Source organism: Botrytis byssoidea, assembly GCF_014898295.1.
Source record: "Botrytis byssoidea strain MUCL 94 chromosome Unknown BBYS_014, whole genome shotgun sequence".
Lineage (NCBI taxonomy): Eukaryota > Fungi > Ascomycota > Leotiomycetes > Helotiales > Sclerotiniaceae > Botrytis > Botrytis byssoidea.
Window position 1 is genome coordinate 1120382 of NW_024065855.1, and position 15344 is coordinate 1135725.

Genomic DNA, 15344 nt, shown 5'->3' on the forward strand with positions numbered 1-15344 from the left:
TTTATTATTATAGATGAATACCGGGCTATCCACGTTTGCAGTACGTACACCCAATCTAAGGAGCAAAGGAAATCCAATAAAATCAAGTCCAATTATGATCCATCGTCAATCCTCGGTGCCGAAACCATCACTCCGTAGTTGGCGGTCTGGGGGGAGCCCGGGGAGATAAGGCGCGCGGTGAGTACCTGATGCGAGTACGAGATGTTGACCACCTGGTTCCGGGAATTCGAGATCCACAAGGCTGCGCACGATCCTTGAAACTTGGACTTTGGAGTCTTGGACTGGACTGGATTGGGAGCTTAGGAAGACTTATTATTATTAATGCATGCCGGTACTTGGAATAGGATCTGGATGTTCTCCGCTCCCAATTCCCGTTTCAGGATTCTATTGATGGGTGTGAAAGGGGGGATCGGGGTGTAAAGTTTCCAGCCGTGGGGTTTCTTCAGCGTAGCGGTACGTTTCCCGATGTGATATTCATCTCCAAGACTTTATGTGTAGAGAAAGTCCTTGGGCACCTATATAGTCAATGATCTGAGCCTCGATCTTTATTTTTATCCTTAAGTTGTTCTGTTCCGCCACCATCGGTGGTAATCTAGTGGTTCTTTGGCTAAGTCCGATGAAGTTTTCTTTCTGTTTTATATTCGATCTACAAGCTAATAGGTACACGTACAACGAGATATCCACACAGATATCGATGAATATATTCAGGCTCATGAAATTCGATATACATACATAACATATTATCTTAACTGGCAGAAAATTACTTGAATTGAGATGCCTGAGTAATTCCTCGGAGACTTACGCTATCCATTTAACTATCTATCTATATATTTACTCGAGCACAAGAACTTGAATAAATCCCTACACACATTCCTATAGGTATTGTATTAAAGAAAAGAGAACCGAGCCCTTCGATAAAGTATCTACCCCTGTATTAATCTACAGGCCCTAGTAATTCCGTCCTACCACAGCCTATTTACGTAGTGGTTCGCTTATGGCAACTGGAACGTGTTAGCTTTTTAGTTTAGTTCCCCATTTGGAATTTGATAGGGAAAACTTTATTTGATCCTCAAACCAAGATGAAAAGACTTGTTAGTGAAATTCGATTTTGTACAAAGTATAATATCCAACAATAAGGCCCTTCAATTCTATATACCCCCTTGTACCAATCTATTTTGCTTTCCCTAAATGTTAGCTCGCCGGCCAGTAGGGCTACTGCCGCTTCATCTCTAAGCTTCGAGAGGGTGTCAAATTGAGCCTCTACTCAGCCTCAAGTGGAGGTGACTAGAAAGACGTTGAATATCAGAAGAAGCTCGGATAAGGTAAAGAAGTCTATCCGAGTGCTTTTGATGACATCCATGACCTCTCTACTGTCATCGATATCTTCCTTTACTTAGCTCGAGTGGAAATTACAATAAAGGGTCTACATCTACCCACAAATTTACCCATATATTCTTTATTTTTCGGCATTCTTTCCTTCTTAGCTCGGTCTTTTCGAAACTTTTCAAATCAACCGATTCGAAAGGGGTCAATATCATTCTGACACAAGACTAAACCTGAGATTTTGAAAGATTCCTAGAGTTGATCTGCGGCTCTTGGAGCTTCCATTTGACATGGACTGTAGAACACCCAGACACCGTTCGTCTTCATTAATAATCTATTTATTGCGTACTTCGAGCAAAGTCAGCTGATTGGAACACAGGAACTGCATGTGATGCATGCAAACGAATGAAGGTATACATGATCAAAGTCGCCTTGTTTTCCATAATTTACTGATTATCAATAGATCAGATGCGAATGGGACCAGGAAGGGAAATGCAATCGCTGCCATGGACGAGAGATGGAGTGCACCGTCACTACCAAGGAGCGGAAAAAGAGAGAGAGAAAGAAGTATGAGGTGATCCCGATCGTAATCAACACATCTAACTAGTTTATAGGGGTAATCATATCTCTCTCTTAGAAGATAGGCTGAAACGTATGGAGCATGCTATGACAACTTCAGGGCTCAGTATTGATGCCTCTGGCTTTGAAAGACAGACATCAGAGGAGATAACCGATCAAGCCGGGATGTTTGAAAAGTTCTCTGCACTCACTATAAGTAATACGGGAAGTGAAAATTTTAGGGGCAAGTCTAGATCACATTTCCCGATGAATTCTCTTATTAAACATCATCAGGTGCTGCTTCTGGATATTCCATGCTTTCACCAGAAGGCCTGCAGCTCATCACTAGAATGACTGGGAACAACGATTTTGCAAATTTCATGGCTTCTACAAACTATACATCAATGAACCAATACTCCATATCCTCATCAATATGGCATACGATGCCTGATGATGAGCACAAACCGCTTCCACCCAAGGAGGTTGCAGATAAGATTTTGGAATGTAAGTTTATTGCTCATTTCTTAAAACACAAAGTAACTCGTGTTCTCAGTTATTTTTGATGGAATGATGGTCTCGTGGCCCCTATTTGAGCGAAAGACTTTCATGGAACGTTATTCACGCCAGTATCCGGTCAAATGTTCAGAAGATCCTGCTTGGTACGCATGCCTCAACATCTGCTTTGCTCTTGCTGCGATCATGCGCAAAGAAGAATTGCCTGGAAATTCACCTCCAACACCTCAAAATGCAAAGTCTCCTAGGCATGGAGAACTAGAAAACCTGACTTGGTGGAGATGGCTTCGGAACGCAGCTAGTACTTTTGTTGATTTGCAATTTGGACCACCTTCTCTCACAGCTGTACAGGCAATGGCTGGACTGGTAATCCTCTCTCTATCATCATTCATTATAGTGCATACTAACCTCATATTAGGCATTCATTCTAGACACACTGTCAGACCCATATCCATCTTCTGTTGTATCTGCAGCAGCGATTCGACTTGCACAAACCATTGGCCTTCATCGCAACATGTCCAATTCCGGTCTTGATGAGGCTGAAATAGAGCAGAGATGCAACGTTTTCTGGATTGCTGTCATGATTGAACGTGGCATAGTGATTCGTCAAGGTCGTCCATCGGTGATTCATGATGAAGATATTGGGGTTGACTTACCACCTGCAAGTCAATATCCGAAGAACGTCGAGGGAAAATTTGTTACATTTCGGCATAATGCAACTCTATCATTACTTCACGGTCGAATATACAACAGACTATACTCTGCAAAATCGTTTACCAAATCCAGAACGGAGAGACTGAAAATGGTTGGAATACTGGATGATGAACTTCAGCAATGGTGTGAGACGATTCCAATCGAAGTCCGACCGGGTAACACTATAAAATGCGACGAACATCATATAGTCTCAGTTGTTTGTATGCAATGGGGTTATTACCAGTGTCTCAGTACCATTCACAGAGCATCATTATATAGTGGCCCAGGCTCCTTGGACGATGATGGCGATAAGTCCCAAAAAGATTTCGATTCTAAATTGAATCCACGAGTCTATGCCAGCGCTGCGATATGTGTCAATGCAGCAAGGAGGACGATCGATTTATTGGAGGATTGTACAAAATTATCAAATCCCATAGAAGGAAATGTTTTACGGTATGTGTAAAAATATGGCTGGATTCTATCTCACACTAACGCATAATTCTTAGCATGTCTATTTACAATGCACTTGCAGCATGTGTTACCCTTTTTGCAAATATTCTTCAACATCCTCTTGATCCACAAGTACAGTCTGATCTTCAATTAATGAATGATGTAGTGTCATTTCTGTCCAGTTTTGAAGACCAAGGTGCAGCGGAGAGTCACCCATCAATACCGATTTTTCAAGAAATAAACCGTGTCGCTATGGAACATGTTAAGAAGGCACAACGTAGAGCTCCGAAAAATGCTAAGAGATCACGAGCTAAATCCAGTATTACTGAGGAACCGAATACGGAAAGTGATGAATCGGATGATGAAGATTACAGGACAGAGGAGTTAGAAAGTCGCAAGACAGTCTCTGAGGTATGGATGGGATCTGATTTTGAAATGGTTCTGGAGCTAATATGGTTTTTAGATTCAAGATCCACGATCTCCGACATCGCCTGCAAATTCGGCAAATATTCAAGCTTCTCCTTGTTCTTCAGCACAACCACCACCGTCCAATATTCCAACACGTATAGAATCATTCGAATCCAACTCGACGAATTATATACCAGAACACATTCCTTCATCTATACAGCAAAACTACATTATACAGCAAGCGGCACAAATTCCCCAACACTCTCCTCCATTTTATGAATCAAGTCCTCATCTACAACACATTACCAATCTTCCCGACCTCGACCAGCAGCAACAACATGTCAATTCTTCGGATTACCATGATTCACCTATAGATCCTCGACTTCAATCCCAATCCCAATCTTACCCTTCACAATCTTACACACATACGTCCCATCCCGCCACCGGATACTACTTTTCATCTTCAGATCAACATCAACATCAGCATCAACAAAATATAAGTTCACATCACTCGGAAACATATACAAATACGTTGAGCAATCCACATGCCAGTCCGCAAGATCTGGTATGTCAAGAAGAAGAAACTTTACTTCCGCAAGATGGGAGTTGGTTTTTCCCGATGATTAGTCCGTGGCCTTATGTGGATGGATCGAATGTTAATTTGAATGGGGTTGGTGCAGCGATGGGGTGCGTGGGTGAAAATGAAGGAGGGGTGTGGAGACATGGTGAGAATGGTGGGGAGGAAGGTGAATTAGGGGGATGGAGCGGTCATAGGTGATGATGTGTGAGGTTGGGAGATGTACAGTGGAATCGTAAAATTTAAATGTTAGTCGAGGAGTCTGATCAAGTCGAAAGGTTGTATATACGGGCATTAGGGGGGGGGGGGGGGGGCAGAGGGCGAAGGTGGATGGTTGGGGGTTGCATATTTATCATACCATTTATTACTACGACGTTTGAATACCGATTTTATCCTTCTTGAGCATAGCAAAAGATCATCACGATAAGTGCTAGAATATCAATACTAGATGTTCGAGGTGAAGGGGAATTTGTAAAGAGAAAGGAAAGAGTAAGTTAATAAAAGATTGATGATATGGATAGAAATAAATGAGTGTACCTCTTATCTAACCTACCTAATATTTCACAGAAGACAAAACAAACAAGATGATGTAGGAATAATTGAATAAATAAATAGTTAAATAGAATGTTCAACATCATCTTCATATTCATCTACAAAATCCAATTGATTAACAGTACTCATCAAAAAGTACGGAACAATCAAGTCAATGATGTTGAAACACGTGATCGTGGCTACCACGCTTGATTTTTGTTGCACATCTGAAAAGGGACTGACTATTTAAGAGCAATTGTGGAGGAAAGATTGAAAGAAATAATAAATGCTGAGATATAAAGATTGTGCTGGTATTCTCGTGGGGAGTAAACCAAGATGCTGTGTATATTTTCAAAATTGTACTCATTCTCCAACAAATAATAATCCCTCGTGGCGCAATTGGCTAGCGCGTTCGACTGTTACTTGTAACAAGTCACGTGATCGAGAGGTTGGTGGTTCGAGCCCACCCGAGGGAGTGAGTAACTCATTTTTTGAATTTTTATTCAATTTCTTTTTCTGGTGGTGAAGGGTTGTTTTGTCGATGGCGGTTTTAACAGTGTGTTTGTTGGTTTGGGTTTTGAGGTGTTTTGGAGGAAGGAGTTGTGAAATGTGGGGTAATTAAGAATCTTGTAATTCTATATACTCTGTAAACGGGTGGGCTTGAACCACCAATCTGGCGCTTTGGAATTCGATCCCGAGCGTTTCTACTACCTATGCTTCTTCTATGTTTCTATGATATTCTGGTTTCTCCTTTCTTTTTCTGATTTTCACTTTAGTTGGGATGTTGGGTAATAGAACTTTTTCTCTCGAAGAAAAGATCGTTGTGTTGGGACGATACTACGCTGTACAAATGTGGCTATGCTACATGTGGCTTGAATTTGGAGGGGATGCCTAGGTGGCTTGTGTCGGCTCTCACCATTGACAGCGAATTGAAAGCATGTGATACGTTGATGGAGAAGAAAACCATCGCTTGGGCGCGAAGCAGGGCAGGGTTTCAAACATATCCCTGCTGGATATGACGTGTGGCTGGGGTCGAATTTCTGGAGCTGGATTGAAGTTTGGTATGGCGAGTTGCACAAGGGAGATATGACCTTGATTGTGACCATGTTTTGAGTTTATATTTGATATCTTCACTTCCTGTCTTTTTGGAAAACTTTTCTTCATACACTCATATATCCATATCTTCGAATCAAAGAAGACAAAAGAAAACCAATACCTAATACATCAAGAAAACGAAATAAGAATAATTGAATCGCAATCATGCTAGAATATTTCACCTACAAAAAGGTCAAGAAGCATAATGCCGACAAGAAAGATCGAGTTTCCAATTCCAACACTCCTCTAGCATCACCAAACCCAACTTCCCCGACAACTTCTTCAAAGCCACGTCATTTAAATACAGTTAAAAGTCCATCTGCGGATTTAGGAAGAGGAGGCGCAAGTCCGATTCTCAACGAGGAGGATGAATATTTCTTGCATAGATTCATAAGTGCAGAGGGAACTCCACCTCCGCTTCCACAGAGAAAACCTACGTTACCAGCTAGACCTAGTGAGAGGGGAGATGAGGGAATAACAATGGGCGATGAAGCAGGAGAGTGGAGGGATAATGAGTTGCAGATGATTTTGAGGGAGGATGAGGATGAAGAGGGGGTTGAAAGAGAGAATGAAACTCAAGCTCAAGGAAAAGGAAAGGAAAAGATGGGTGAGGGAGGCGAGAAGATTGATGATAATATCGAGAAAGTGGCAAAGAAGTGGAAGAGATTAAGTTTCTTGCATAGAGGCAAAAAGGTATGTTATTCCAACCATCTAATTCTCCTCTATTTCATCAACCAACAACTAATATTTTCTTTCCAGGAAAAGGACGCCAAAGCCACAGGTCTTCAACCAGATCCCAACATCTCCGACACAGAAGCTCAACGAGAACAAGACGATCTATCTCGAGTCCTTGACGATCTCTCTCTAACCGCTTCCAATAACCGCGCATTTTCTCTTTCCCCCGATTCCACAGTCCTTGTTCAAAAATTCACCTTTATTCTCAAAGATCTCATAAATGGTGTTCCAACCGCCTATGATGACCTCGTTCATCTACTCGAAGATTCCCAAGGAACCCTCTCCAAATCCTACGATTCTCTCCCCTCCTTCCTCCAAAAACTTATCACGCAACTCCCGCAAAAAGTCACCACCACTCTCGCTCCTGAACTCCTAGCTGTCGCTACAGAAGCTCAAGCACATAGTGTTGCGAATGCCGCGAGCGCGGCGCAAACTGGCGGGATGGGCGCTGCGGCGAAATCTTTCCTGACGCCTTCTTCGCTCAAAGATCTGGTTACGAAACCAGGCGCAGTAGTCGGTATGCTCAAGGCGATTGTCAATGCGTTGAAATTGCGCTGGCCGGCTTTTATGGGGACAAATGTGCTGCTCAGTTTGGCACTTTTTGTGTTGTTGTTTGTGTTTTGGTATTGTTATAAGAGAGGGAAGGAGGTTAGGTTGGCGAAGGATGGGAGGGTGCTTGCGGAGGGGGAGGGTCTTACGCCGGGTGAGGGAGGGAGTAGGGAGTTGAGTCGGGAGAGCTCGAGGAGGGAGGGTGATGGGGATGGGTATAAAGCGAGGAGAGATGCCAGACAGAGGGAGAAGGAGATTAGGAAGGAAGAGAGCAGTAGGAGTCGAAAAAGCGAGAAGGAGAGGAAGTAATGGAGGTTGAAATTTTATGGGATGAGTTGACGGACGAGGGATTGATGCTGATGATAATATGATACGATATGATAAGATGGATACTATGGATACCCTTAATACGAGATATGAAGTCTCGCTTCTTTTTTTCACTTGGCTAGTACTCTGATTTGAGAAATTGTGAGTCTCTGCAGCGAAGATATACATGAATGATAGTTAGTTTAGTAAAATGAAAATGAATTTATTTATTATGCACTTTTTTTCTATCGGCTGAATCTAAATATCACTATCACTACCGTATAGATTGGTTATCGTAGGGGAATAAGCGTAGACTAGACGTAGATTGCACATCTTGTATTTATTGGTTTAATGATAGCGGATTGATCGTTGTTGTTATTGTTATTATTGTTGTTGCTTTTAAAAGTGATCGATTGATTGATTGTATCCTGTTCTTTTCAGAAAAATCTTTACATTCTCTGGAAATTGGAAATATAAAGCTCGAGGTCTGAGTCAGAGTTTTCTTTTCGACTTGAGATGGTGAGAAGATAGTGAGTCAGTGAGTGGACAGTAGGACTTAAGGCTTCGAGGGGGGGAGGAGATTCCTAACCGAAACGAAAACGAAATTGAAAATGGGAATGGGAATTTTAACCGATAGATTTACAACTACTGACTGGGTTATGTAGGTAGATATGGAATGGTGTTGGTAGTTCATTGGATATCAAGGAAAAGACTTCTGTTCTGTGAACTGATGGTCTACTGATTTCATCTAGATGTCTCGTTACATTCTATCCGAATATACCTAGGTAATCGTCATCATAATCACAATCACAGGAACTGTACTGTACATCTGCAGAAGGAGAAACTGATAAAAAGCCCTATGATTATTTATTTCACTGCGACATTGTTCAGTATAAGAGAGACTACTAGGCATATAAAATGTTATGGAGAGAAAGATCTCTTTCCTTTCATGCTGCGAGTGAAGATCGAGATTGTATTACTGTGGTAGAGTGAGTAGTGGATGTGTTTCTCTATTTCTCTACTTCTCTAAAGCTTATATGCAACTCTCACTCGCAAGTTTACTCATCGTCTCGCTCTCGGACTGATAAAAAGTAATCTGCATCACTGGTATTGGAATCAGGAGATGTGATGCATTTGGTATACATGTTAGGGATATTAAGTGCTGTTTACTTTGACACACATCGATTTTGTGCTTTTTTTATTCTTTTTTACCTAGATGGCTACAGAAGCATGTAATGTATATACATTCAGAAGATATGCATCGAAGTGTAGAGTAGAGTAGAGCACGGGATGCAAATACCTATATAGATCTATAACTATGAGCAGAGAAACACTGTGATATCACATATCTATACTAGCTCATTTCGCTTTCACATTTCTTGATAGTCTCCCAATTGAAGATGAATTCTCAGAAAAGAAAATGAAACTCAGGTGTGGTTAAATCAAATAGTAAGTAACAGCTACAACAATCTTGCTCAACGACTAGCTAGGTATCTTCATAATCAATCATCGACTGTACATACAATATGCATCCCCTTTCAAGCTGCGCATTCATTCCGATCAACGGCTACACTATCCGTCTATTTTGAGTCTACATTTTGCCATGCTAGTATTTCTGCCTGCCATTAATTACCATGAGCACTTCGTGGGCAATTAAACTGCACGCAAACGACTCTCCTTCTTATCTGTCTTCTGCTAAAGATCGCACACCATTAGGTATCTATGTTGCATGAGCTGTTTTCACATAGCTTCGATTGCTCTCAAAAGACAATCCAGACCTCTATCACTGATTCCACTCTCTTCGTCTTCAGCCTCTGGGCCCTTCCCCTTCGCCCCAGCCTCCCTCAAACACCAAGCCACGTCGCTCAAAACACCCAATGGCAAATAAGTACCCTTCTCCCCCCTAGCCCTCTCCAAACTTTCTCCAAGCCTACTAGTGAATTCCCATTCTCTCGCCGCCACTTCTGCTCTATCAACCACTTTCCGCGGGATCCCACACATGCTGGCACAATGCATACCGAAACTACCTTCGGCAACACCTTTTTCTAATTTATACAAAAACAGAACGCTTCTCGATTCATTGTCGACTTCAATTGCCATACGTTTATTGATGACTTCTGGATGAGAATCAAATTCAAGGGCTAGAGAGTGGTAATGTGTGGCGAAGAATCCGATACATCCGATATGAGATGCGACGTGGTGCAGAACTGCTTGGGCGACTGACACTCCGTCGTAGCTACTAGTGCCACGTCCGAGTTCATCGAGAATAACGAGGGAGCGGGGTGTAGCTTCAGAAAGGATTTTCTTGGTTTCTGAAAGTTCGACAAAGAAAGTGGATTGGGCGGCGAAGATATTGTCATTAGCGCCTAGACGGGACATGATACGGTCGACGGGTGTAAGAGTTGCAGATTTAGCAGGTACGTAACAACCTAGTTGGGCCATGATTACTGCGACGCATGTCTATAATTTGATTGTTAGCAGGCTTATGTTATGCAAAGAAATAAGAGACATACCATCCGAAGTATTGTGGATTTTCCGGCCGCATTAGCACCAGTGAGTAGATTGATATTAGGCGATTTACCACCAAGCTGAACATCATTGGGAATGAAGTCCGTAACGTTTGGTAGAACGCAAGGGTGTCTAAGCTCTTCAAACTCAACTACGCTTCGTTCGGAATCGACAAATTCGGGTCTACAAGACGTAGTACCCAAAGCTGAAGATGCAGCAGCAAGACTGACAAGGCAATCAAGCTGAGCCACAACTTTCACAGCTTGAAGCCATGTTTTATAATCCTCGTCGAAATGTGCATAGAATCTGCTTGCCACTTCCTTGACAATTTGACCATGCGTTTCTTGAGTCTCTTGGAGGTCTCGGATTATATTGGTAAGCTCTGGGAAGTAGTAACGCTTGAAACCAGATGCAGCAGACGTCACCTTCCAATCTTTTGGTACCTTGATAGAAACTGGTACTTGCAATTGATGGATTTCTTTGCCAATGCTCCTTAACTCCACCTTCTTCGAATCGAACTTCTTTTGGTATTTCTTCAACAATGACGCCAGCTCTTGATTGATTTCTTCAATACGATCTTGACTCGCATCGAAATCTTCTTCGACTCCCCTTTCCGGAACGAGAATTTTGTGTTCTTTTGCCTTTTTTCGGTCAAATGCATTCTTCCACCATTGCAGTGGCTCAGCAAGATCAGGTATTGACGCTACCAAACGATTGAAAATGCCATCGCCACTACTGTATTTGCCTAAGATGTCTTTTTGAATATACTCTATTTGTTCAAACCCCTCCAATACTTTTACGAAATCTTCAGGTCTGCATGATCCAGCGTGTATACGAGAAATCAAACGTTCTAGATCAGGCATCGAAGATGTTGAAGACTTGAATGAACGACTTAATTCATCATCTTTATTAAGCAAATCCACAGCATCAAGACGTTCGTTGATCCTCTTGATATCGGAAAGAGGGTGCGACACCCATTGTCGAAACAAACGCTTTCCAAAAGGTGTAGTGCAACGATCGAGGAGTGTGTAGAGAGTACCATCAGAGTTCCCATCGAATGTGTTAGAGAAGATCTCGAGATTGATAAGAGTCTGACCATCAAGTACAAGAGTTGTACCCTTTTGGATAGGATTATACCAGGCGAAGTTGCCTTGTGTAAGCAGAGGTTTCTCAAGCTGAAGGAATTTCAAGTATTGAAAAAGAGCTCCAAAGGCGGATATTAACAAATCCTTGTCTCTAGCCTTTTCAAGCTCCTCAGGCCATGTTTCTTTTCCACCATCTGCTGAAGTGAAGTAGCCACCGTAATCTAGCTCTCGGCGGGATTTGTCGGCGCTCAAAAATTCCTTTTCTGGTTTCAAGTAATTCCAAATGGTTGTTGGGCCAGTATTGTTTTTCAATATACGGAGCACCTTGGTCGAAACACAAGATTTTTCAAGTAATAACTCTTGAGGGCGGGTTTGGGCGACAAAGGTCTCAAATTTGGTGAGATCTACATCATCAGTAAACTCGGTAAGGAAGAATTGACCTGTTGATGTATCGACAAATGATATACCAAATGCTGGCAAGTCATCATTTGTGGTGGACTCTTTTATAGCCACACAATATGTTGCCGAATCACCTTGTAACATACTACCCTCAACCAAGGTACCAGCAGTAAGAATATAAGATAGCTCTCGATGAATGATCTTATCTGCTTTCTTGCCTTTGCTAGAAGGACCTGTACTATCTTCTCGTTCGCGCATCTCTTTTGCCAAAGCCGACTCCTTCTGATCACCAACAGCGACTTTGTAGCCTTTGGCAAGAAATTGGTTTGCCCAATGCTGTAACGACATTTCTGGTACACCGACCATTGACATATTAACACGATCTGTGAGTTTCAAATCGAATATTTGATGTCCAATAGTAGCATCTCTTTCGTATAATTCGTAAAACTTACCCTTCTTGAAGAAAAGGATGGTGTCCCAGCACTTTTGCTTTACTTTCCAGTATTGCGCCTCAAAGGGTGTGAAGTTATTGAACGCCATTGGCGGAATAAATAGAGTACGAGGATCATAATCAGGATGACCAGGAGGATTGCGGTCAATATCACGTTCATTCGCTAGCCACTCATATCTTTGATTTGGGTCGGTTTTGGATGCCTTCTCTTTGAATTTTTTCCCGCTAGAATTGGGGGTTCTCGAAATACTCGACGACTTGGCCTGTCGGGGTTGAATATTATCTGGATCGTACTTCCATTGTTGAGCAGTCGAAATTTCTGGTATTTGCATATCCTCATCTTCATCGACAGAGGAATGGGGTGGCAAGTTGTTGGATCGCTTTCGAGATGATGCCGTGGATGTTGGACGCTTTCTCTTTTTGGAAGATTTGCTTGGATCATCAGAATCGTCGTCGACAACGAAATCATCCATTTCATCTGTTGTTCGTAAGTTACTGCTGACAAGATCTAATTTTGACAGACTGACCATCATCTTCATCAGCGCCATCCAAGTCACCAACAAACGTATCCTCGTCATCATCATCGCTTTCAATCATTGGCTTCTTTCCCTTTCTTCGTTGTGTAGTCCTCGGAGTTACGTCTTCATCATCGTCGTCGTCTGATTCGGCATAGCTGACTACCTTCCTAGCAGCCTAGTGAACAAGGGTGTTAGCTTGAGAGGACTTGCATCTGCAGAAAGGAAGCGCTTGCCTTTCTTGAAGGACTGCTTGTTAAAGCTAAACCATTGATATCCACAATTTGCTCCGCAACACTTTTAGCAGTCGCCGGGGGCAACGATGAGCAACCATCCGCCTCAGTTGGAATACCGCCATTTTCATTCTCTTGTGAGCTATCTGGTTCAATGTTGTCACTGCTTGGAACCGGAGTTATGCTCTTCTGGACGGGTTTCTTAAACTGGGGTCTCTTCACGGTGCTACTGGGTTTCGGTGTCGAATTTGCACTATTGGCAGAGCCATTGGGTTGTAAAATACCGCTAGGTGAGCCTGTGGAAGTTTTCGGGGTAGGAGTAGTGGCAGGTTTCTTCGAAAAGAATCCGAGGATCGATGCTTGGCTCTTGTTCGATCCTATGCTCGAGTTTTGTTTCTTCAAGGTCGGAGGAAGGCGAGCTGGGGTTGTCTCATTGTCTGTATTCCTCACCATATTGGATAAAATGCGTCAGACTAAAATCTATGGAAAGTCGACCAAAAAGGATGTGAGTTGAGAAGGATTTGGTGTTATGAATTATGTATTGCAAAAAGTAATTCTGGCCCACCAATGGATGTACGGACTGAAGGGAAAGTGCAAAGATAAACTTGTTAGAATTCTTGATATCAAACAATTGAAGGATGAATTATTTAAAATAATTGACTAATGGCTGCTCAAAGTGAAAGTAACAGGTAGAAGACGCGCAACGCGAATTAGCGCGACAAACCGCGAAATTAAGCACATACCTAGACGAGTACCCCACTTTCTGGCCACTCCTCTCTTAGGCCATCTTAAAAAAGCTTCCTATGCACGACAAGGAACACCGAAAGGTGGAAAGGCATGAGGAAAATTATTCAAGAAAGAGTGGTCATTGAATGATTTATTTGGTAAGCATGAATAAGCTACGGAGGTCTCTATTACACATGGGAGATGGAATAACTAGTGGCATGTAATCCTCTCAAAGCACACATAAACAATATCTACTTCTGCTTCTCTCTCCTGCCTCCTGTCCGCTTCACCAAGCCTTCCAAAGGGCAGTCAATTTCTTTCCATTTCTTCCCTGTCGATGAAGTATTTGCCTGGCACCTCCCGCAGAACCGTCCATGTCGAATCATCAAGTAGTGAAGGTCAAATTTCAGGTGATCAGGAATTTTGGTCTCGAGATGTGCAAACATACCATCCCTACTGGTCCCAGGGGGTACCCAACCTAGCCACGTACAAATCCGGTACACGTGTGTATCCACGGCGAAGGCATTGTGCTGCATGCAGATTGAAATAATGCAGGCTGCAGTCTTCGGTCCCACCCCTGGAAACGTAATGAATTTATCGAATGCTTCATCTTTCGAAAGACTTCGCATGTGCTCCAAAGAAAGCAAATCTATGCCTCTTGAGTTGGTGGGAACTTCTCCCCTTTGGCGCCTGATGACATTCTCTTCATAAACCATGTCAAGGATAGCCTTGCAGCTACGACTCTTGACGTTCCCCATTCCTCCAGTCTTGATGGCTTCATAGAGTTTTTCCAAGGGAGCAAGTCGAACGGCCTCCCAGTCGACAATGCCGGGGCCAGTTCCAGGCTTAAGTCTCCCAAACGTTGTGAGAATGCTCATAAAAGCGCGAGATGCATTCATATCGTTAGTACCAGCGCTGAGCCGCGCTCTGATAACTGCATCAATCAATGCCGGCTCGTCCTGGTTGCAGCCTTCAATACGAAGACCTAACGAAGGCTTGGATTGTGAGATCTCGATCTTGCCGTGCTTATCCTCCAGCAGGCGAAACACCATTTCAACCATCTCTGGGGTTGGAGCTGGCCAATTCGGGAAAGGAGACAATGCATTACTTGAGTAGTCGTATTTTGATTTTTGGGGGGTTTTGCTAGTGGCAGGTACAGTTGCAGAGAGTCTCTTAGAATCCTCGCTCATCAAGACAACCTGCGCTTGCTGGGTGATGATCGCAGACCTAGAAGCTCGCGCCTGGTTGGATCTCTTGGGACGTTTAGACAGTCGCTTATCATCGAAGTCGCTGCTGTCTGACGGACAGTCGTAAGAACTAGAGACAGGCTCGTCGAACTCTGTGCTTTCGATCGATCCTGGAGTTACGATCCGCCGCTTTTTTCGACTTGGAAGCTGAGCTTTGATGGCATGGCGGATGTGTCCAGAGGTTGGCTGGACAAAGTCAGGGTCCGCTGGCATGGTGAGGTTATGCCGAATGCGAATGTGTGTTGATCTTGAAAGGAGAATTCGAAAGTGTCCGAACGAGTTCATAGGTTCCCAGGGCAAAATTCAGTTCGATGCATACAACGTAAAGGTCCAGGAATTGTTTTGGGCTATATAGGCCGGAGCTGCGTCTGTTTCCTTTCATTTGAGTCCAATTTCTTGTAAAAGCATAATATAATGTTCATGACGCAATCATTTTTGTCAC

The 15344-nt window shown here is 42.9% G+C and overlaps 4 protein-coding genes across 4 annotated transcripts; 2 read left to right on the plus strand and 2 right to left on the minus strand.

Annotated features, from left to right (window-relative positions):
• Window positions 1-1613: 1613 nt before the first annotated feature.
• Window positions 1614-4723, plus strand: EAE97_007486 (uncharacterized protein; the record flags this gene model as incomplete). The annotated part of the gene is made up of 9 exons (XM_038878001.1): window positions 1614-1638; window positions 1703-1734; window positions 1787-1890; window positions 1938-2125; window positions 2176-2385; window positions 2435-2760; window positions 2813-3540; window positions 3594-3948; window positions 4001-4723. The coding sequence occupies 9 exons, from the start codon at window positions 1614-1616 to the stop codon at window positions 4721-4723; spliced, it is 2691 nt and encodes an 896-aa protein (XP_038731486.1).
• Window positions 4724-6127: 1404 nt separating this feature from the next.
• Window positions 6128-7741, plus strand: EAE97_007487 (uncharacterized protein; the record flags this gene model as incomplete). Its single annotated transcript, XM_038878002.1, has 2 exons — window positions 6128-6841; window positions 6908-7741. The coding sequence occupies exons 1-2, from the start codon at window positions 6314-6316 to the stop codon at window positions 7739-7741; spliced, it is 1362 nt and encodes a 453-aa protein (XP_038731487.1). The 5' UTR covers window positions 6128-6313.
• Window positions 7742-9478: 1737 nt separating this feature from the next.
• On the minus strand, window positions 9479-13382 carry EAE97_007488 (uncharacterized protein; the record flags this gene model as incomplete). The annotated part of the gene is made up of 4 exons (XM_038878003.1): window positions 9479-10198; window positions 10252-12659; window positions 12709-12874; window positions 12933-13382. 4 exons carry the CDS (start codon window positions 13380-13382, stop codon window positions 9479-9481), a joined length of 3744 nt encoding a protein of 1247 aa, XP_038731488.1.
• A 524-nt stretch (window positions 13383-13906) lies between these two features.
• EAE97_007489 (uncharacterized protein) lies at window positions 13907-15115 on the minus strand (the record flags this gene model as incomplete). Its single annotated transcript, XM_038878004.1, has 1 exon — window positions 13907-15115. The coding sequence occupies one exon, from the start codon at window positions 15113-15115 to the stop codon at window positions 13907-13909; it is 1209 nt and encodes a 402-aa protein (XP_038731489.1).
• Window positions 15116-15344: the final 229 nt, after the last annotated feature.